The sequence below is a fragment of the Drosophila gunungcola genome (genome assembly GCF_025200985.1).
Source record: "Drosophila gunungcola strain Sukarami chromosome 2L unlocalized genomic scaffold, Dgunungcola_SK_2 000037F, whole genome shotgun sequence".
Classification (NCBI taxonomy): domain Eukaryota; kingdom Metazoa; phylum Arthropoda; class Insecta; order Diptera; family Drosophilidae; genus Drosophila; species Drosophila gunungcola.
In genome coordinates, this window is record NW_026453164.1 from 221,745 (window position 1) to 244,858 (window position 23,114).

At 35.9% G+C, this 23,114-nt stretch overlaps 1 protein-coding gene and 1 long non-coding RNA gene across 4 annotated transcripts in view; both read right to left on the minus strand.

Annotated features, from left to right (window-relative positions):
* The window catches only part of LOC128253502 (uncharacterized), a 99,039-nt gene extending 79,069 nt beyond the window's left edge, over positions 1-19,970 (minus strand). For 2 of the 3 annotated variants that reach the window (XR_008267458.1, XR_008267460.1), the window contains exon 1: positions 19,518-19,970. This is a non-coding gene — a long non-coding RNA (uncharacterized LOC128253502). Of the gene's footprint in view, positions 1-19,019; positions 19,064-19,517 lie in introns of all 3 variants that reach the window. The other variant, XR_008267459.1, reaches the window with a different exon arrangement.
* Positions 19,971-21,177: 1,207 nt separating this feature from the next.
* LOC128253511 (tubulin-specific chaperone C) lies at positions 21,178-22,723 on the minus strand. The gene is made up of 2 exons (XM_052981949.1): positions 22,620-22,723; positions 21,178-22,380 (listed from the first exon to the last, which is right to left on the minus strand). The coding sequence occupies exon 2, from the start codon at positions 22,354-22,356 to the stop codon at positions 21,280-21,282; it is 1,077 nt and encodes a 358-aa protein (XP_052837909.1). The 5' UTR covers positions 22,357-22,380; positions 22,620-22,723; the 3' UTR covers positions 21,178-21,279.
* Between the last annotated feature and the right edge of the window lie 391 nt (positions 22,724-23,114).

The window sequence follows — 23,114 nt, forward strand, 5'->3', positions numbered from 1 at the left end:
AAGCTGATGGCTTTTTATTGTTTTGAATATGTAAATAATACATATTAATTTTATACCTTCAATTATAAAATTACAATTAAGTGTTGAACGTATGTTTTCTTTCTATGGTGTATATAATTTAATCGAATTTGAAAAGTGAATAGTGCCTTGATGCCCTTCAATAATTAGAACTAAAATCATAAATGGAGTACAAAGCCATTTAACAATCAATTTAAATAGGAAAACATGATCTTAACTGTATTATTTTTTGTTTAATTCATAATGCCTCCATTTAATTGATTAGCATTTATACTTGACAGGCTCTTGCTTTGTTAATATTATAAATTCATAAATCTGAGCCCAGAATCTCCTTGTATAGCTTTAACTTAGTGTTCAGTATCCAACGACACCTAAGGCACGTTTAAATGTTAACCCTTTTAGACCGATACGATACGATCTGCCACACGGTGATAACTTTATTCAGCTTTAAATTTTGTTTAACATCTCCCAACAATATCCCACCTAACACAAAAGGCCTATGGACAGGACCCTCGACCAAAAGGATCGAAAGCGTCCATTGAAATTGAAAAATTTACGTGAAAAACATGCAAATTTATGCCATAAACACAATGAGTGTAATGTGCGAGCAGGAGGACACCGAAAAAAAAAAAAAAGAAAACGAGAAAGAGAAAGAGAAAGCACACCTCAACCTGTGTAAACTTATGGCCTGACAGTTTTAACCGCATTCAGGGGACGATTTGTAGGCCGCACTACCAGGCCCGAAAAAAAGTACGCAAAAGAGAAATATACATAAAACAGTCCATTTTTTGCGGCAAACACAGTGGCCACCTACTTTTTTTCGTGCCTGCTCTGACATTTTATTGACAAAATTATTGAACACGTTTTGACCGTGGCACACAAATCTAGCCATACACAGGAAAAAATAATAATCATTTGATAATTTTTGTGATGGCTTTTCATAACATTTTGGACTAGATAAATTTATATGCTTTTGGAATTATCATTATAATTATATACATATTTTAAGAAATTTGACATTGTCCTCGAATTGCGATACAGACTATTTTTTAGGTTTGCGTTTATCAATTTGAATTCTAGTTGCTATTTTTCTGTGTGGCAGCTGTGGCAACATAATGGCGATACCTCTATTACGGCGTCCATTGTCAAACGCCCCAGGTCATGGGTCACGGCGGCAGAAAGGCGGAGGGGCGTGGCTGAGTGGTATAATGGCCACGGAGAGTTGAGGCGCCGCGCGTCGACCATTGAATTTATATGAATTTATAATTGAAAATTAAACAACTTGCCAAACATGTTTGTTAATTACCGGATGTTTAAATGCTCTTTTTTTAAACTTAAATTTAAATTTCACTTTAAAAAATATTAAAACGCAGGCTTACTTAAAATAAAATAATGTTGTTGAGCCAAATATGGTCAAAAAATATTTTCAAGAGGAAATGTTTTTTTATTTAATTATATAAATTATATTATTTATTCAACATAATTTTTATTTACAAAAATTTTATTTTTCCAATAAGATTTTTAATATTTTGAATTGTTTAATGAGGATAAAATTAATAGGCTTCAAACTAATTTCTTAGGCTGCAAGCCAGCACTTACTCAGCCTCCAGATTAATATATTTTTGTTTCAATTATTAGCACCTGTCCATAATTTGCTTAATAATGAATGGCCAATTTAATTTACCCCGAAATGAGAGTAAGAGTGAGTCAAGCACGTTGAGTGCAGGTCGGCCACGTTGCATTTATAATGACAAATGCATTTTTGATAAAACCTGCTGAGCGTCAAAATTCGCATTTGTGTGTGTGCTCTGGCAAGTGTGTGCGTGTATTCCGGCTAATTTGTTTGCTCGCATTCAAAATGGAGTGTATGGTGAGTATGTGTTTGTGTGAAAGCGATATGTCAATTTGGAACACACCCGCGCGACATACCTATCAAATTTATTATACAACACATCCACGCTCCCGTTGAGCAGGATAAGCCACCCGACCACTCAACATTTCATTTCATCGGAGCCACCCACCGTGAGCTGCTGCCTTTTGTTCGCCGATAAACTTAATTTGAATAATAAATTACGTTGATATTTAATCAGCGTTGTCCTGCGATAAAATCCAATGGCCCCCGAGAAAAGCAGGAGCCAATGTACAAACGGGTTGGGGGTCAAAGTGACTGTCGTGCAGCTGATAATGGTTAAGCCGAGGGTCCTGCCCGCGAATCCTTTGCACGCACTGGCCATAAACTGCATGAAGCCATTATCGTTAAGCGGAATTTGTGTTAATCTGATAACAAAATTATGAACAATTAAGTCATTGCATGCGAATTGAAAATTTAAACAGCCACAGTTCAACAAAAAGTGCGATCTGAAGTGAATTCAAAGCGACATTAATGCGCACACTTTAAAAATAATTGACAACTTGATATAGAAACCAATGAAAACATACAAAGCAACAAATAAACATTGGTTTACTAAGAAACCATTACAAAAACTACAAAGACCATATTATGTTTGCAAAGCAAAATCCGATGAACTTAAGGATGTAGGAAACAAATTTTTCAGTGCACACTTACACGGTTGACAAAAAATGTTCATGTATAAATGTGTGTTTATGTTATGTACACAAATATGGGTGTAATAATCATGGACCGTGGGGCCAATGCACTCGGGAAAAACCCAGACATCGCACAATGAGAGACAAATGCAAATTAAGCCAGTAAACAATGCCGCATATTCATATGCCACTGGCGGCGGCACAAATAAATTGGCCTAAAATATAAAAAGACTAAAGCCAACAACGCCACTACAACAATAAAAGTTGTACATTTCGCTTACATGGCAATTATGTTAAAATATTCAGACAGAAATGCGATGCGAGAAATGTGAACAGGTGAGACATAATGACTGCCAGATGACCTTTATGGGAGGAACAGGATGATGGCTTTGTTATGAATATTATACGTATGTATCAAGAAGTCTTTAAATGTTTCCTGTTTTCTAGATAAAAATGTTTAAAGCGTTTTAAGCCCTATAACCCTAATTATATAAAGGTGATGTCTAAAATATTTATGTCACATTCATAATTGCCGTTTTTATACATTTGGCTTATTTACAAATTTTTATAGTATTCTTGAAGTAAGAAATAAATAAAAAGATTTAATCAATATATTTTATAAGATCACAAAGACTTATGAACATTTGTTTTTAAATAAATGCTTCTAGCTTAGTTTTTTTTCTGATGAATAAATTAAGATTTTGGGAATTTTAAATAAAAAGCTTAATAATATTATCATAGTAAATGAAGTAGTCTTTATTATCTTTTAAAAAATAAAATAAGCTTACTGATTAAAAAAACCCAGCAGCTTTATCAAATGTTTGAACAATTCTTACGACACCATATTGTTAATATACAACACAAAAATCCTCAACACGGAACCCAAACCATAGCCAAGGGCTAGCAGCCAACAGAAATAGCTGAAATTGGCAAACAAATGCGCAATAGAGTCATTAGAAGTCAAGTGCAGCTCACAGCTGGAAAGTATGCTACGATGTATAGCATTGCCCCTGTTTTTGAATTCGTGTGCGTGTGTGGGTGTGCAACATATGTTTCGCATGCAATTTCATTAAATAAATACAAAACAAAATGGCAACACATTCATTGCATCCCCTTCAATTATGGCAGATGCTGGGGGACGGGGGTTATTTTGCGGCTTTCCGCCGGAAATGGCACACTAAAAATGGGAGCAAGCGCAAAGTTGTCAGTTTCAGAACAAACAACCAAAACAGGCAACAAAAAAAAAAACAAAAAACCTAGAGGACCTGAAACCATTAAAAACTAATGAGATTTAAATGCAAATTCTAGTTTCTAGAGTTAGCCCAGGAGGCGTGGCCACTGGCCACTTGTGTGTGTGTGAATGTTGTGGCAAATGACTAAATTTACATAAAACCATTGCGCCGGAAAACGGCGTGAGAAGCGGTTTATCCACCAAACTCTCACCTGTCCGCAAAATTAAGGGGTATTACTTTAATTTTTAAATCAGTTAAACCAAATGGTTGACTGTTAAAAGGGTAATAAATTTTGAAACTAAGCGAGTCAGTGATTTAAAAATGGTATGTTTTCTTTATTGTTTATACATGTGTATTTTGTATTAATTTTAGTTGTAAGTTATGTAAATTGTCAATTTTAAGATTACAATTAAACCCTTTTGAATTTTGTTATATTTTTTCCATTGTTATTTAGTTTTTATTTAGTCGGTACAATCTGCAATCCGGTTGTCTGTCTCGTTTTAAATAAAAGACATTTTAATTTTTTTTGTTTGGTTTCGCCTTCATTTTGCGGTCATTTCGACAAATGTTTGCCAACGACAAGTGGTCATTGTCATTGTTGGTTAAACCCCCCTCCTCATCCCTCTTCACCAACACGCTGCTGGAAATTTAATTCAGCCAAAATGAAAAGTGCGAAAATTGCTGAAAGTGGCTATCAAATTTGCATTGCTGTAAATATGTATTTTATTTAAATGACAATGGGCACTAACTTCTTCTACCCACTTTCCGTTTCGTTTTTTATGTAACCCAGCTAATTGCTTCTAATGAGCAATCTTAAAAAGATGACAAACAAAATAAAAACAACTTTTTCTCGTTTGCTGTTTGTCATGTGTCGGCAAAATGTTGACAATGAAAATGATTATGACTGACTGCATGCTGGGGTTGTAAGTTGTATCAAAGCGGAGGAAAGCTATAGGGGTTTTCGGGGGAGTGGGGGAAAGGGAATGAGCCCTGACGGCTGCTGTTTGAAATTGCTGCGACGTGTAAATGTCGCTAATGTGCCGAGGACACCTACAACGACAACGACAATGTAGCTGTGGAAATAGCAATGGAATGCACAGAGAGAAATTTATGAAAAACCTATTTTTTAGGCCAAAATATAAGGTCTAGACTTAAATAGTAAGTCTGTTTATTAGCTGCTATTCATTCTAATTATATAAGGAAAATGAAACATAAATAAGTCGACTTATTTTTATTGATTTTAAGCGGTTATTTCAAATTTAATAATTAAATGCCCAATTCCGATAAATGTTCGAAACATTGAATAATAATCATGAATAACATTGTTTATTAAACACATTTAAAGTTCCACTCTGTCACAAATACATTTCAAATGCAATCCAAAACACATTTGTTAAGCCCCAAATTTCTTAATAGATAAGCATAAGCCATCTTAGGAAATTTGGTTTGATTGAAAACGCTTTATTTGAAAATTATGCACACAGACTCAGAAAACGTTGAAAATAATCCGGTTTAAGTTGAATAATCTATTTTTCAGACAATATTATTATTGATACAAAAAAGTTCATTATTTTTTGCAGTGTCTGGATGAGGATATGCCGCAGTTCCGAGGATGTGAGGAACGTTGGCCATCATGACCAGCTGCAGGTAGGTGTTTTGGTAAGCTTTTGGCCTTGTCTAAGCCAATGTCAGAAAGCGCTGCCGCTGACAGAGAATCAGAGAATCGGGGAAACGGAGAACGGGAGAATGGGAGAAAGGGAGAGTGAGAGGGAGGGGGAGGGGGCGGGGAGAATAGGGCTAGAGGGGAAAACATTATGGCACACATCGTTGGCCATAAGGTTAAGCTGTTTTCATCACACTCCCACTGAATGAAGCGGCAGCTGTCGCCATCAAAGTCAAAGTGCTGCAAATTAGATTTTTATGTTAATTAAAAAGGTACGCACACATTCTACAAAACATTTTCCCAGGCACCCATATACCATATACCCACATGCCCTACAAGCTCTTGGGCAAATCAATTGGTTGGAAATGATCTTAATTCGCTTAAGAAAATTCGCCAAGCAGCAAACAAATCGATGATTGAGTGAGTGATGCAATGAATGATTGAGCCATTGACGGAACGAATGAGCTGAGCTCGAGAGCAAGTCATCGAAAGGTGAAAGGTGAGCGATTAAATGACAGAGATACCCAACAGCTTATTGAGAAATTAACCCTTGAGTAAACCTGAAAAGGTTGGCGCAAAATTAATAGTTTGCAAAGGAATAAGGGGAGCACTTATTTCGTTTAATTACCCAAGTCAGTTAGTCTTATACAGTTGAAGACAAATAGATACTGCTCTTCTGCGAAAAATATGTAAAAAATTAAAGTTTCTTTTATAATAATTAAAAGCGAATATATAGTCTTCTAAATGCTTAAAAATATGAACTATTTTTAATGGAGAATACTCAAAAGAAGAAAAATGTGTTGTGATGATTGCTTTCAATCACTGCATGTTTCCTCATATATATTACCATTGTAAAAAACTTTAAGCCGCTAAAAAATTAATTTATTATTTCAAATTTAAGAGTTTAAGGCAAACTAATATTGAGGAAATAATATATTTTCAGTCGATTTAAAATGAATGACCATAATTGCAAGTGTTTATTTGGGCACTCTGTCGAACTTTTGCAAGGTTAGCTTAAATGGTGTATCTCATCACCCAGTTTTCCATTTAAATTGGTTTCTTGAAAATGCAATGCAATTATTAATTGGATAAATTTTTGCTTGCATTGAATTGAAGCACTCTTCAGAATATAATCTGACTCTATATTGCCCTGGGACTAAAATATTTTATTCAGGCTGCAGGCAAAAATAACACATACAAAAAATAGGTTTGAATTATAAGAGCCTAAAACCACAAAAGGCGAATATTAACACTGAATTTTTTTTAAATATAAAAGTTAGTTCGATATATTTATATAAATATAAAATTATCTAAATGTTTTTCTAAAGTTTCTCTTATTAGAAAAAACTCAAATTACTCTCTGACTAAAATAAAATTAAATTTCGAAATTCAAAATCCAAACTCAAACGCACTTTAGGCAAGAACATGCAGTAGACAGTAGACAGTAGACAGTAGACAGTCAGACACATACATCTAGCCCCCACCCAAAACCGAATCAAAGAGTTGTCAACTTGCAATTCAAACCTGCCCCTAAGACCGAGCCACTTGTAAAGTCAAAGTCATTCAAAATATATGCATACTTCATTTCATAAATTACGCTGGCATTAAAAGCGCAGATAGACATTACCCGGTAAGCACTCGCCATCACCATCACCATCCCACCCACATTTCCAACCCAAAACGAAGTTCTCAAAGCAATTGATGCGCAACATAAATCTTCAAGTATGTGAAGAGTGTGCCCCTCAGTTCCACAAAGTCAACCTGAGAAGTGGGGATGTGAAATGGCAGGGAGTTTCGGATTTCAGTATTTCAGAAGAGGGAAGGACCTATCAGTCGCTGCTATTTATCATTTGGCTACTCTCCTCCGCCGGTTAGTCATTTTTTTCTGCGGCACTTTCCATTCGGTGTGAGTTATTGCAATTCTGCAACAATTTTTCTTTTAGCTGCCGTTGGCCACTTCAAGACTTTCATATCAAGTTCAGTTCCGTGGGAAAAGGATTTGAAAAGCGGAACGACGGCAGGTGGTCCATCTACTATATATTTCCCTGCCTCGTGCACTGCGGTGAAAAATGGATCTCATTGATATGGAAATTTAGTTACCTACGGCCTCAGACTTAATCAATTTTAATAAATAGGTGCGCCAGTTTTTGATGGTTTTAAGGGGGGTGTCTTTAATGTCAATTTCTTGGATGTTTATATTTGGTTTAGGATGTTCTTAGTTAAAACCTTTGCTTGGCTTATAATTCTTTTAATATTTTCACTGTACCTTAAAAATATATCTTTGCCATTTTGTGTTTTTTAAATCCTTCACTTATTTAAAAATTTAGTAATTTCTAAATATATTGAAATATATTTATATATATATATATATATTAAAATATATATTTACTAATTTAATATTGTATTTGGGATGTTCCCAGCTACTGGAATTTTGGCCTTAAAATAATTTCCATTAATATTTAATAGCTAGCAACTAATATAATTTGGAAAGGTCGCCAAAAACTAACTACATAATTTTCATTTCTTATTATCATCTTTGGTGCTTCTAAAAACCTTTTTATATTTATTCGCTTTAATTACTTTTAAAACCCAAAATCGAATATTAGTACTCTTTATTTACCGTGTAGCCTGTCACCTCTTCACACGGCTGTTTTGTGATTTTAATGCCGATTGACAAGGAGTAGAAAACGGGGGCAAGGACCCATGGAACGGAAACTGAGACTGAGGACTTGGTTAAGTCAGTGTCAGGCTGTGTTATCCTCGCTGTCCGTCCGTTTGTCAGCTCTCTCCGGACGGACAAACGGACGGACGGACGGACAGTGTCTTGGTAATGGACTTGGCACTTTGCAACTTGCCCATTCAAAATGTGTGTGTAAGAAGTTTAAATCTCAACCAGCGGCTGTGCTGTGGAGGAGCAGAGAAGGGTCTGCTGCGATGCTCACACTTGAGTAAATACCAGGACGAGCCGGATGACGATGGCGCGCTGTCATTGCAATTGCAAATAAATAAGAAGGATCCAGAAGGAATTCAGCAGGATGGGCGACAAAGTTGCCCAGGAGCAAAATGTGGGGGGGTGGCAAAAAACTGATGAGAATGGGATGGCAAAGTAGTAGTAGTAGGAAGGACCAGGGTTTTAAGTTGCTTGTAATAAAATTGCTGCAAGGACTTGAGAAAAGTGCAAAAATGAAGTGCACAGATGCTTATCAACTCGCTGCTGCCACACCCTCTTATCTGCCCACATTGCTCGGCTCTGCTTTTCTCCAACTGCAATCGCTGCTTTTCCTCAGTCAAGTTGCAGATACTTTTGCTATGATTTAACCGACACCTTCACTGGGGAAAAATTGAGGAGGGAAGGCTGTGAGGCATCGAGATAGAGCCGCCGACTGTGTGGGTGCCAGAAATGAGAAATAGCTTCGGACCCAAGGCGGAGATGCACTGCAAGAAAACTAACAAATATGTTTAGAATGACAAATTTCAGAAAAAAGTACTAGCAATACAAATATTGCAACTTCTTCGGAGTTTTTTTTACTACTTTTTGAACAGGTCTATTTTTACTCCTTTATTTAAAATAAAAAACTTTTAAACTCTAAAACTGATCAGTTTTTCGCTCAGTATTCTCACCTGATTTCATTTCGGGTATAAAGAAATGCTAAGTAGTCTGTCCGTAAGTCATATGCCCAGCAGAATAGAGCGATGGAGATAGGAGGAGTTTTTCTTTTTCGAGAAGCAACAGGGATGAGGGCGTGTCAAAGCTCATTACTTGTTGTCATGTTGCGATTACGTTGGCAAAGCTTACGTTACGTAAATGTAATTCATAGCCATGTGGGATGTGACAGAGGGCGGTGAGGTGGCACGGGTACAGACAGATATATATTCAAGGACTTGTCGGGAAATCGCACTGAGGAAAGAGACAAGAACTCAGGTATCCAACAACTTCGGTGTCATTATGAAGTGTCTGCTGTTCCTGTTCCATGGCAGAGTACAGGATACTCGTCCCTCCATTCCATTCCATTCCATGCACTGTGATGTATGGCTGTCATTTCACACATGCGAGCAGGAGAAAGATTGTCTGACTGATTGTGTATGGGTTTGTATCTGTGTGTGTGTATGTGTGTGTGTTTTCTGAGTCTGTGTGATAAGCCTTTGCTAACTAGCTGCCTGCTCGCAGATTTGTAGCAGTTACTAAAAGTTCACTTACGCCAAGAAGTCTCAGCCGGGATAAAGCCAAGAAAAAAAATCCAAGAGAAAAATCCAATGCAGTTAATAGAAGAAGGGGGAGAAAAACAGGAGTCAATCCATAAGGCAGCCAACAATGTGACTTTCACCTAACAAGCTCGCTTGTAATTTCTGTTTACCCATTGGTAAGCGATGGAAATTATTTGCCCCTCTCTATTTTTCCATTTGTAAGCCAATAAGTATACTACATGTGGGCGGAGGACTCGCTCTCCCATTTCCACAATTATCGGTTAATTAAAATGAGCTTTCCGACGGAAATAAAAAGGGAAGTTTTGCACTCAGCTTTGATACCCAGCAAATAGGATTTAATCGAATTTTAAGATGTGGTTAAAATATAAATATTAAAGTATTACCAAAAAATTGATAAATGTTTAGAATTTTGAAAAGACAATCTTTTAGTGACCAAAAATGTTGTTATAAATGTTGTTAAATAAAAAATAAAGCCAAAACTGTAAAGAAGGTTTCAACTATATATTTTATGATAATATAACTTCCATGCAAATAAACTACAATAAATATTCATTATATTTTAAACTACATTTTTAAGCAACTAATTGAGTTTCTATTCAAACATTTATAAAATGTAAGCATTAATTTTATTTATAAGAAAAATTAAGATTTATATGCATGATGCGTTTATCTATAATTATTAAAAAATAAAATAATGTTATATTTGTAAATAATTCATAATGAGTGCCTTTAGTTTTTTTTACAACTTTTTAATATTATAGTCTTGATATTAAGCATGTTCAAATTCTAAAATAAATAGGAAATTACACAACCAAAACTAAAACTTTTTAAACAACCCATAAAAAGCACTCCAAATACAAAGTTAATTAAGCGCATGCTGCTAAACTCTAGCTAGTGAAGCCCCGATCTGATCGCAAGTTTTGTGAGTTTAATATCCTCCAGACAGTATCTCTATGGTTTATCAATTTCCCAGTTTTTCCCCCTCACCCAAGGCATTACCATATACCGAGAAAAAAAAAACTTTGCCAAAGCGAAAATTGTTACTAAATGGTTTATGCACACATGGAAGCCGGCTGGAAGCAAAAAAAAAAAAACGACGAATAAATAACAGAAATGAGCGGAGAAAAACAACAAGTTAGAGGAGAGGAACACTGAGCTGCTGGAAAGAGAAAATAAATGCAACATGTAATGATTGCAAAAGTTATAAAACGTAAATTAAGTTGAACGAATGAAGAGTTACCGACCGAGCGTCAGCATAATGAATGAAAATGGGAAAAAATGCCACGATGGAAATTCTGTACAGCCAAACACAGAAGCCAACATGTTGGCCATGTTGTTTTTCCCAACTTTTAATGCGGGAAAGCTGCCGGCGAGAAAAACTGTTGGGCAAAACTATGAAATTAACTGCTTATTAAGGCCAGCCGGAGAAGCCTGTGATGAATTCCGCTTTCTGTGCCAACTACTTCAAGTTTGTCAAGTGAAACTTTCTGCCAAATGGCATGGAAAATGTTACCACAAGCAGGAAAAACATACGCCGACGACGACGACGACGGAGGAACATCATTAATTATTCTGCTCATTAGCGTGTGTAAGAGACATTACTAACCAAGCAAAATTCAACCAAAATAACATCCAAGCGCAACACAAATGCCGCGTGCATAAGAAAATTCTTGAAATTTCTTGAAATTTTCTTAGTTAAGATTTCGGTTTCCTTTGCGCATCAGAGACTTCCTTTTCCTTTTCGTCCTGCGTATCTGTGTCATGTCAAATGCAGCAAATGCTGCAAAAAATTGCAATTGAAAATGGCACACAGAATATAGATGAAACGATGAATACGTAAAGTGTGCTTACGATGGTTAAGTTTTTGGAGTTCGAATGACCTGTATCGATTGTTTAGAAAGGGTATATTGGGTTTTGTGAAAGTTTAAAGCTTAAAGTTGACTTAGTAAGTAATAAGAGTTATTTAATTATAACTTCATTTCGAACTAGTAAATAAATTGAAATAAAATCTGGCTCAAAAACTTTAAAATCTTTTAAGGTATGGACTATTCGAGTTTCAAGAGATCTTTCGAGTTTGGAAAAGCGATTGCAGAAGGGGCAACAACTAAAACTGAAGCAGTTGCAGTGGCAGCATCAAGATGTCTTTGCTGTCGTCATCGTTGTCTGTTGCGTCACGTAAAAGGGAAAGGGGGGAAAAAGAGGGGAAAAGGGGTTAAGAGGGCCAAAAAGCTAGAGCAGAGCATTCAAAGTCAAATCTACACAATGGATTCAAAATGTGTGCTTAAACATTTTATTTATCACGCCAAATGTATGCATATGTGAGCAGGAAATGGACGAACGTGTGCGAGCAAGAAAAATATGCGAACTTTCTGCATCACGTTGCGGGAATTCAATGATTTTTCAAACACTTTTCCCCCCATCGCATTTATCGCAATTGTCTGCTTTTCACATTGTGTTTTTTTTTTAGAGAACGAAAGCGTTGCTCTTTTTATCTATACATATATGGTCTTTGTTTTTCTTGGGAAAAAGCTGAATCAAGTTTTGAAAGGGGTTCGTTGGTATCTCTTAATGCTGCGATAATACTTTCTCAAACTTTTACTCTTCGGTTACGTGAGAGATTATATGAAGCCATCAAAACAGTTTGAAAATTTGAGCGTTTTGTCAGAAATGCCAAGCATGAAAGCAAATTAATTTTGTTTGTAAGGATAAGAAGGTTAAGAATAATACCTTGACTTGAATATTTGAATAAAATAGTTTTAAAATTTTAAAATGACATGTTTCCATTTTTAAATTCATGTAATTATTATTGTTTAAAACAAAATATTAAAATATATATTAAACCTATTTTAAGTTTTCCCCTTTTGGAAACGAAGGTTTTAGTGCCCTAAAACAAAAAATTATAATTTGGTCAACCTTTTTCGATCCAATTAAATTCTTTCTTTTTATTATCTTTTGGACTTTCGGCTACCCAAACCTTTTATTTCACATAACGACCTGTGAAAATCTCAACTAAAATTAAAAGCACAAAAAAATTAAATGAAATGCAGCGAACCATTAAACAGGCACATAATCATTGATCTTTTAATCAATTTGGGCGGGCCAATAAAACGGAGGAGAAAGCGAAACGAGCCAAAAGTCATAAAACACTGTCTATATACCTATATAGTATAGAAGTTAACCTTTCGCTGCTCAGATTAGGGAAACTTTTAAATGGCTTTAATGGGTTTTTTTTTATGGACAGAGGCGCCAGATCCCAACCTTCACGGCATATGAGTAATGAGAGTTTTAGTGGCCTGCATTGATTTTCAATTTTTCCCATTTTTGCTTAAAACTCTACCCTAATTACAGGAGCAGGTTGTATAGCAGCTTTTGGCCTGTCACAAGATTAGAGGAGGGCAAAGTTTCCACTTCTCGGATTTTTCGTTGCTTTTTTTGGGAAGCAAAAACTTCCTTTACTCTGGAGGCTGTGTTATGACATTGTAAGCGTCCGATAAGCAAATGTCACAGAGGGCGAGTCCAAAACGGAGGTCAAAAAATGGGGCCAGGGAAAGGGTCAAAGTTGCAGTCGCCTTCTGCCATTTGTCATTTTAATTTCTGTGAAAGGACAAGAAAAATAAAAGTGGTTGTTCAACCAAAAATGAAATAGATTTTACACTGACCAAAAAGCTAAAAGAAAGCATTAAAAATCAATGTAGTTTATGATTAAAAAACAAAATTAATTAAAACATCTTAATTTGAACAAACAGAAAGTACTACTAGTTTACTACACTTCAAAGGAAAAATAACTACATGGAAACATCAAAAAATATATAATATATTTATCAGCATTTACTGAATGCTTCAATGCTAATGCTTCAATGCTAAAATTGAACTTCATGCTAAATTTTTACCTTAAAATAAGCGAACTCTTTATAAATCTGGAGGAGTTTGCTTTAAACGACTACCAACTTTCGCAATTTTTTTCTTTTTTTTCGATATAAAAAGCGAGAAGCGTAATATTTTTAAAATCTTTTTCAGAGTGCAGCCCAATTTGCATCTCTTTTTGTAACTTCACCAGCACCCTTGCAACCTCTCCTTCAGTTCAGTTTTGGTTTTATCTTCGCGACTCGTTTCAGCTCCTTGAAACGAATAAAAAAAGTTGAAGTGAAAAAGTTAAGCAATTAACAAGCTGATAACTTTTTCGGGCCGACTTGCAGCTTTCGCTTCTCGTCTCATCTCAGTTTTTACCGAAATTCCCTTGACTTTTCTGGCGTATAACCCACAAAAAGTACATATAGCCTCCCTATTTTCACGACTTTTCATTTACTGTTTGCATACGATTCGGTGTCATTTTCGAGGTCAACCCTAAAGTCTGGGGACCCCAAAGCCACGATGATAACCCCTAAGGGCTAAGAGTTTTATGGCCCAAGGGTCGGCGACTCCGGCATAAAACGGCGTAGCCAGCGTATCCGGTTTTTATGTGCTCATACGGCATAATTGCGGCCCGTAATTGGCCTGACAATTGCGCCGAATGCCAACGAAAAAGGCAAATGCCTCGCTGCCCGCTTAAGTAGGATATCAGAAGTCCTTTGTGCGAGTTTGTTAATATATGCGCAAAGATATTGCTTTATCGGGCTTTATGCAGCGAGATGTCAGACAATGAACGTGCAAATGGTTCTGCAGCTCTTAAAAAGGGCAATTAAAACGCAAACCAATTAAATGCCTTAAAAACTTTTAAAGGTCAGATTTAAAGCAGAGAAAATTGATATAAGCAAATGTAATTTAACTAACTAAAATTGTTTTTATACTTTAGAAAAGTGATATAAGTTTTGGTCATATTGTTTTACTGCTGATAATGATATACTGTTTTACAGAGTATAAATATTATTGATACAAATCTGAACTTATCAGAACTACTATATTTTATATTTTTTTAGAAAGTCTGCAATAACAAAAACAAAAGTAAAGTAACTGCTCCTTCTTAAAAATTAAATCTTATTATTACTTATAATAAAATGCTTATTTTATGTTTTTCCTCAATAAAAAAGACACAAATATGCACTTAATTTTTATAGAGAATCAATCGAGTCAAAAGATAAGTTACGAGTAATAACTATTTAACTGTTTGCCAAATATTTCCTTCAAAATAACAAACTTTTTAACAAAATTTTGAATACCATCTGAAATGGAATTTCAATTGAATTCGTAATCTATATCCAAATGCAAACATTAAATAAAGCATTTCAAATCGCTTTATAGAATACCAAAACCTTTTTTTTGGGTATATGCTTTTAAGGAATATACACGCCATTTGACACATTCCCCAGCAAATGCTAATGCACAATTCTTGGGAGTTTATAAACCAGATATAAAACAGCAGAACGGCAAGATAGCGAAAAAGACAGTGGCAAAGAGATGGCCATCTTTATGCTGGGCCAAAAACTGACAGAAATAAAGTGAAGTTGGTCATAAATTTGCTTTTACGCCAAGATGACTTCATAAAGCGACAAATACGCAAAGCATAATGCCGAGTGCAGCCAACCCAAAAGTGAGGATAAAAAGGGGTTTGGATGGTCGGGGTACTACTATATATACGAAAATTCTGGAGGCGCCGCAATGCAGGCAACAAAAATTGTTGTGTTTTGTGTCTGGCCTGGCATTGTGAAAGAAAATGGGTGGAAAATGGGAGCTGAATAGGGGGCTGAACAATTGGGCAAGGAAGAAAAACGCCTGTCGCCTTTCCCAGACGTCGCTGATTTATAAGCATGGCTCAGACTTTACCAAAGAAAGCGATCACAGAAAAAAAAATTCAGGAAATTAAAAACCTTTTTTTTTTAATTTTTTACAAAAAAAAATGTTTGACTAATTTTACAATTTATAATACAACATTTTGCAAACCCTTTTTCATCATATCATAAATATTTTTTAAAATATTTAGGTAAAATGGTTTTTAGAAACAAAGTCAAATAAAATTATTTCTGGAATGAAAAAAGGGCAAAAATATCATTCTATATTTAGCTTCTTCTGCAACTAAACATTTTCTTTCAGTGCACAGTGGGGCAAGGAAAACAGGGGAATGTAGGGGATCCTGGCAGATAAGAGAGATGCAGCCTGGGCTGGGGGCTTGATGCTAAAGCCGAAAGTTGAAAGCTGAAAGCTGAGGTGCTGCCACGCGCATTTTTCCGATTTTGCATTGCATACATTTGGCTGAACGCGTCGGAGAAAGTGGGGAAATAGCGGAAAGACCAGGCAACGTCTCGATTTTTTACTTTGAACACAAATATTGAACGTTCACATTACTCCCTCCCCAACTCCCCTGCTTTTACCCCCTTTACCCCCTCTACTCCATTGAATGCTACGCATGAAAGCGTTGCAAGTCAGCAATGCGAACGAAGAGAAATGGCCAAAACGAGCAAAGCACAACGAAAATGGCAACAAAAATAATAAAAGACTGGAGTAAGGGTGCCAACCGAAAGATAGCAATGCACTGAGCGAAAACATTGAAATACCAAAACAAACCTAAATAATTAATATATATTTCTTATGAAATATGGTAACTTAAAAGAAAGACGTTAATGAAGGAGGTACACCTCTATAAATTTAATATTTTAAGTAAAACATGATTTTGTTTTTTTGGTTATCATTAAAAAGTTGTTAAATTATATATATATATTTTATTTTGGAGATAAAATTTTAGTTTCTTACTTCAGTTTATTTGTATTTGAAAAAAACATTTTTCAAGTGTAGAATTGGAGTGCGGAAAGCAAGAACGAAATTGCAAGAGAAAGCGGGAAGGGAAAAGAGAAAGCGAAAAAGACAGGAACAGGGACAGCGAGAGAGACAACAACAGAGCAGCTTACAAGCGCATTTCGATTATTGTTGATGTAATCATAATTTTTCATTTCCAAAGTAAACGATACCATACCACGCCCCCACGCCTTCTCGTCTTCTTTCTCCAGCCCGCTTCACCATTTCCTTGTTCAACGCATAAAGAATCGACGAGAATTAAACGAACTTTTCATTTATTTACACGAAAAGCATGAGAAACGCGTTTTAAACGCGCACCGCGTCGATGATTTAAGTAAACAAACAGCAGGCGAAATTGCAAAAGCATACTTGAACGAAGATGGAAATGCTCTAAGTTAATCAAACAATAGGGTATAGCTCTTTGAAATATTTAAAAAAGGCATCACAAAAAATCTACGATCACAAACAAGATCAGTGCCTAACTGGCTTACTAGACTGGCTTCATACTAAGAATGTGATTTAAATACCTTAGTTCTTTGTATAGCACTGGTAAATATATTTATTTTTGAAGTATTGACTATGAATCAAATAGAAGGGATCGCAAAGATGAAAACCCCCCTATTTACAGGGTAGAATAAAACCAACAGCCAGGGGAGGCGGAAGCCACACAGTGGGCGGGGCAGGATGACAAGGCCAGGCAGAGATTTTCGGTTTGGATCCGACTGCGGCCGCAAGGGGGAATTTGTGGGGGATCTGGGTGTGAAAGGGGACGAGGCTGCCGGCTGTCTTGCATCATTAATTACAATTTGAGCTGCACACGCAGAGCGGAGATTCGCGAAGCGAGGGAATTCGCAACGGGAGTGGAGAAAGAAAAAAACCGAGACAAGCTGCGAATAAAAAAAAAGGACAGTAGAGAGCGTTACATAACCCAATCCTGGACAGTTTGCCCAGGAGCCTATATATATATTGCTATATATATCTCCGACACTCTGTGGCTGCGCTGACATTTTAATTGCACTGCATGACTCCCGTAATTCGCTTAATTAATCAACATTTTTGCGCTTATCAATATCGGAAAGAGTTTCCGTTGAGAAATTGTTGTGGAAAATTGGCAGCATACACTCCATAATTAATCCTCTAAGAGCAGTAAGTTGTTAGCTCTTTGCTGCTAAAATCTGATAAATACTTTGAAAGAAATTTATTTTAGTTAACTAGAAAAACACACGATTTAACCTGGCATACGGTGCGTATGAGTGATATTTTCTCGAATGTCTGTATTTTGACTTAAATTTTGGTTTTAAAAAAGCAAAATAAGTATAAAGTGTATCAAATAAAATCCAAATCTTTATTAACCTACACGTCGTATAAGTAATATTTTTTTGAAGATATTAGCGAAAGTATTTTTGAATGAGAATTTAGATTTTTATTTAAGTATATAACAAAAATATATCTTAAAACCCTGATGTAAGAAGAATTCGTAATTTTTGGTAGTTTAGGAACTTCCCTTACCTAATATCGTCTTTAAAATATGAATCGATTTTACCAGGATTACTTGGCTTATGGGTTTCATTCTTCGATTTTCCATTGTTTGACTTTTATTTTCTTGATATTACACTACGAAATTAAGCTTGATTTTGGGCCATTGTGATGGTGCTGGTTAACTAAATGCGTAAATTAGCATCGTTGCATCAGCTGAGCCATAAAATCCGCACACAAAGGCATTTGTGGATTGGATGTGGGTCAAAGTTGGGAAGGCGAAGGCGGTGAAGACGAAGGTGACGCGGGTCGGTAATTTTGCAGTAATTGAAACCATCAAAGCATGGGCACTGCCATTTCGTGGGAGTGTGAGAGGGACGGGCAATTACAGGCACTACGATAATATTAATGTGGAGGCGGTCACCATTGTTAGGGGTCTCGGTCTTATCGCAAATGCGGCGAATATTATCTGCGATAATGAGAAAACTAATTGTGAGCTATGCAAATGTGGCAGCACCAGATGCACATGCTCGTGTGAGTGTGAGTGTGCCTATGTGTGTGTGTGTGTGTCACAGGTGGGTGTGTGGCTGGAATTACCAACACTGTTCAAGAGTAAAACCAATTAGATTTAATGGTTTATCGGGATTCATTTGAATAATCGGAAATTGAAACCGCACCAAACATAAAAGACTTAATTTACAAAAAACTATGTAGTTTTTTTTAAGATTTTTTATTATAAGGCTTAAAATTCTTGGATATTTCTAAAACTTAAAAATAGAAAGCGCAGAAATAATTTAATACGTTTTAAAGACCGGCAAGCTTATAATAAGCAAATTGTCCAAAGACATACATACATGTGCTAAACATAGTTTGAATTTTCCGAATTTGAATTTTCATCGCGATGCTGAAATGGCGACCGATAATGAGAAGGATGCAACTCGAACTTTTAATTGTCCTGTCTCTCTAACAATCCGCCGTCTTTTCTACACTTCACTACATTTCACTCATTTTAACTTTAAACGATCAATATATTTTTATAAAATTAAAAAAACACTAGCACTTTTTCATTCTTTTAAAAAATAAATTTTGGTTTGGTAGATTAAGTATTAAAAAAATATAATGAACTGGGGTAGTCAAAAGTATTTACTCACTTTACAACCATATTTTCATGTGATTAGGGTACATTACTGTATATCTGTAAAAAAAAATGCAATTCTTAAAATAGGGATCTGAAATAAAAATTTATAGGTACGCTTTCTCTACATATTTTTCTTAGTGTTTCTTCTCAAATTGCATTCGTGCTGCAAGCTGCATGAGTTTTGAGTTTTCGTGTCAACTGATTTTGCTTCCCCATGAAACTTTAAGACTACTCCCCACTTTATCTTTCTGCCACCAAATTACTCCTCAAATTTAAAATTCAAATTGTTAGCTGTTGTTCTTATTGTTTAATTCTTTATCGATTTTTTAGTCTGCTATCCATCAAATGGAAATTTCTGGGTTGGGTTAACCATAGATTAAATATATTCATAGATATATATATTCAACAATGTCTTAAAATATTTCAATGGTTAAAGGGCTATTTTACGACCAACTAATTGTATTTTTGGTTGGCTTTAATAAAATATTAATAACAAATAAAGTTTGCTTACCCTTTTTGGATGCTTGAACTTAATAGAGCTCCACTAAATACACAAAAATCACTCATATTAATTTTTTTCACGTTGCTTAGCTCTTTTAACCAACAAAAACTGCTGCCATTTACCGTATTAAATTAAGTGACGTTGTTGCTTTGTCTGAAAAAAACTGCAATTTTGATTAAATCTTGGAGAGCAAGCAATAATAAAATCGGAACTGCCCTAGTTGCCATGACTTTTCTTGGATTTTCAGCTTCAGCTTTTCTTGGTTGGCACCTCCGTATTTTTTTATCTTGCATTCACGTTTTATTGAACCATTTTCTTTCGGAGACGTAATTTTGACAGCTTATTACCTGACGCTCAATCTCCCTTTATCTATTTTTTTCACCTCTCTATCACTCTCTCGCAGAATCTCCGTTTTTTGTGTAATTTGCAGTTCAATTACCTCTCTTATATTAGATGTCGATATTGTCGCACTTCTCTCCTTCTCTCTCCTCTCTGTTCTCAAGCCATGTATATATGTATGTACCCCTCCATTTACAGCTTGTAACTCGAATTCGTTAATTATTTTGACAGTCGAACAACTTGACACACGCAAAGCCAAAGGAATGAGTGAAATGGAGAGAGAGAGAGTGAGAGATTAACCGTTTAAGAAAGTCGAAGAGCGATTACACTAACAGTAAAATATACAAAACACAGTGAGCGGTCAATAAATTGGAAACATGTACAATATAAGTATTAAATGTCGCTTCATATTTTTAAAGTTAAATTAAATATAAATATTAATATTGTATTCCTTTTCTAAACATTGAGTGTTATTGTTAGAGTATAGCGAAGATAAAAAATGGAATACGCTTTAAATGTAAGGAAAGTAAATAACAATGTTATAGGGTACCTAATTAAGAAATACGACACAAAGTAAGGCTTACAAAATCTTAACTTTAAAAAATATAAATAAATAATTAAGAATGGCTTTCTAAAGCCAAATTGTTTTCAAATTCTTCGCATCTATACTTTCTTTTGGTAAACTAAGATTTTTCGGTACGTACCTGTTGGGTAAGTTGAGTGCCCCTCGTCAACATGAAGAACACAGAGGTAACGACTTGAGAGGTCCTGTTGTGGCAACATGAAACTTGCATGAGTCCTGTCTGTGCTTGCGTCATCGTCCTTCGTCCTCTCATTCCGTTATTTGTATGGCAGCCACATCCATTTTGGTCAACCGCTGATTATGCCACATCCGAAATGGACATGTCAATTTAGCCTGGACATACACATAAACAAGAAGATATGCAGTCAAACATATCAGCTTTAGTTTTTCCAAGACGAATTCTCAACTATACGAATACGTCCTAAGAATGAATAAAAATAAAAATATTAAACCTATTGTAAATAACTAAAAACGTCTTTAATAAATGTGAAATTCAAAACCTCAACTGTACTATTTAGTATTGGCTATAACACTTTCTTTTTATGAAATTCGTGGTAAATTGCAAAAATTTAGAACGTGATCTGTAACATTTCAAACTAATAATCATTTTAAGTATTTTGTAAGAAATTATAGTAAATTCATGTGAAACTGAAAATGAAAAACAAACCAAGAACAAATTCATTTGAAACAGGAAATGAAAAAGGCAAACAATTTAAATAAAGGCCTTTGTAGCAATAAAATGTGACATTTGCTTGGTTCTTCGATACAATGGTTATTTATTCAACACGCTTAAAGCTATTTACACAGATCGCCGATTATTAGTGCCATTAGCAGCATTTTCCAGAGCCACTAAATGATGGAGGCATCCTTGACCACATTATCACCCTGCTTATGTCCAATATTGTGGTTATTGGCGATGAAATCCCGCCGCCAGGCATTCCAGTTCGGATCGGGATGGTCTTTAATGAGACTCCAGTTGGGCGAATGGACATCGGGCGACAGCCAGTTGAAGTCTGCCACATCCGTGTAGTTGTTCTGTGACTTATTGAGTCCCGAGGCTAGGTAATCGGCCTCCAGTTCCGGATAATCGTAGTTAAACTCCCCGATCTCGATGTCCTTGCAATCCTCGATGATGGCGCGACAGGTGACATGCAGATAGATACGAATAGCCCCGGATGAATGCAATCTCAGCTGCTGGCAAGCAATGGACAGGGTGCACTCATCCAGATTCTCGGCGAAGAAGGATCTGGAGATGGGACCACACAGCAAAGTGCAATGCGAGGCTTTGGAAACCTGCACAGAACCGGGATGTCCCTGCAGTTCCACCAGACAGTGGCTTATATTCGAAATGGTGATATCCTGACCATTAACTTGACTGGAATCTAGGACTACATGCTCGTTGTTGCGATTCTCAATGGTCCAGCTAAAGTTGGAGCCCAGTTTTTCGGCGGTTTTACTGAGCTTTGAATCAACAATATCCTTATTTGCAATTGATTTCTGTTTGGTAGCTGTTTTTTTGCCACTAAAACCGAACTTTTTCTTGGGCATCAGACGCTGGCGGGTTTCATCGCTGACTGCAGTTAGGGTATTCAGAATGTTTTGACAGGATTTGATCTTAAAGTCCGACAGAAACATGGTGGATGTGGTGAGGTATCGCTGCAAATCCTGAATCTCTAACGTTATATCCGCAAAATTCCTGGCCAAATCCGGGGACGGGGCATCGCCACATTGCAGATCCTTCAATCGCTGCTCTATATCGATCGTTCTCTGCCGGAAAGTCTGCGAAAAGTAATCAACGCCCTCGTTTTGCACCGATTCCTTGGAACGCTGCTCGGATTGCACATCCAAATAGTTTTGCCTGTCCTTGTTCCGTTTGTTCAGTCGCTCAAGGACTTGATCCTTGCGATTTTCCGCATCGCCCTCCATGTTCAGGTGTATCGATAAATCAATCTATAAATATAAATCTGGTTAAAAATCAATTTAGCAAGAGGAAACTTCAATTGTTTTTTTTTTTTTTTTTTGGGTTGGGGGCTCTCTGAATCACAGTTGTTGTTGTTTTTGCTTGGCAAGTTGCGCAGCTGCAGGAAAATTAAGGGAAACTGTCGCCTTTCCTCTTGGCAAATCTCTTTTGCCTGTTGGTCAAGTTGTCTGCTAAGCGAAAATCTGTTAATTTTTATTTGTTTATTAACCTTTTTATTTAATTTTGTATTTATTTATCAAATCAACACAACGGTTTGCAGGAAACAGTGTGACCGCGCAGCTATTGAGAATTTATACCGTCCGGTAAATCAACAATCACAACGAAACGTAGGTTTGGGTTGAATTCTGTGTGAATGCCACCTCATTGAACAATTTAAAACAGTCTGGCAGCGCCAAAGTTAAAAAAAGGGCGCGAAAATTAAAAATTCAAATTGTTAACCTTTTAGTTTTGTTAAACAAAAACAGTTTTCTCCTTTCGGTTGCATGTTGCAAATGTTTGTGCCCTAAAATATACGTCTGCAATTGTTTATAAGAATCCATATTGAGCATTTCTAATAATTTATTTATAAGCTCTATAAGAATATACATATATTGTGTTGTTTTCTTAATATTTCCATTTATTAGGGCAGTTCTGTAGATAAATACTCTTATGTTATTATTACTTTTAATCTATATTAATGCTTTTATTATATAAGACGGGGGTT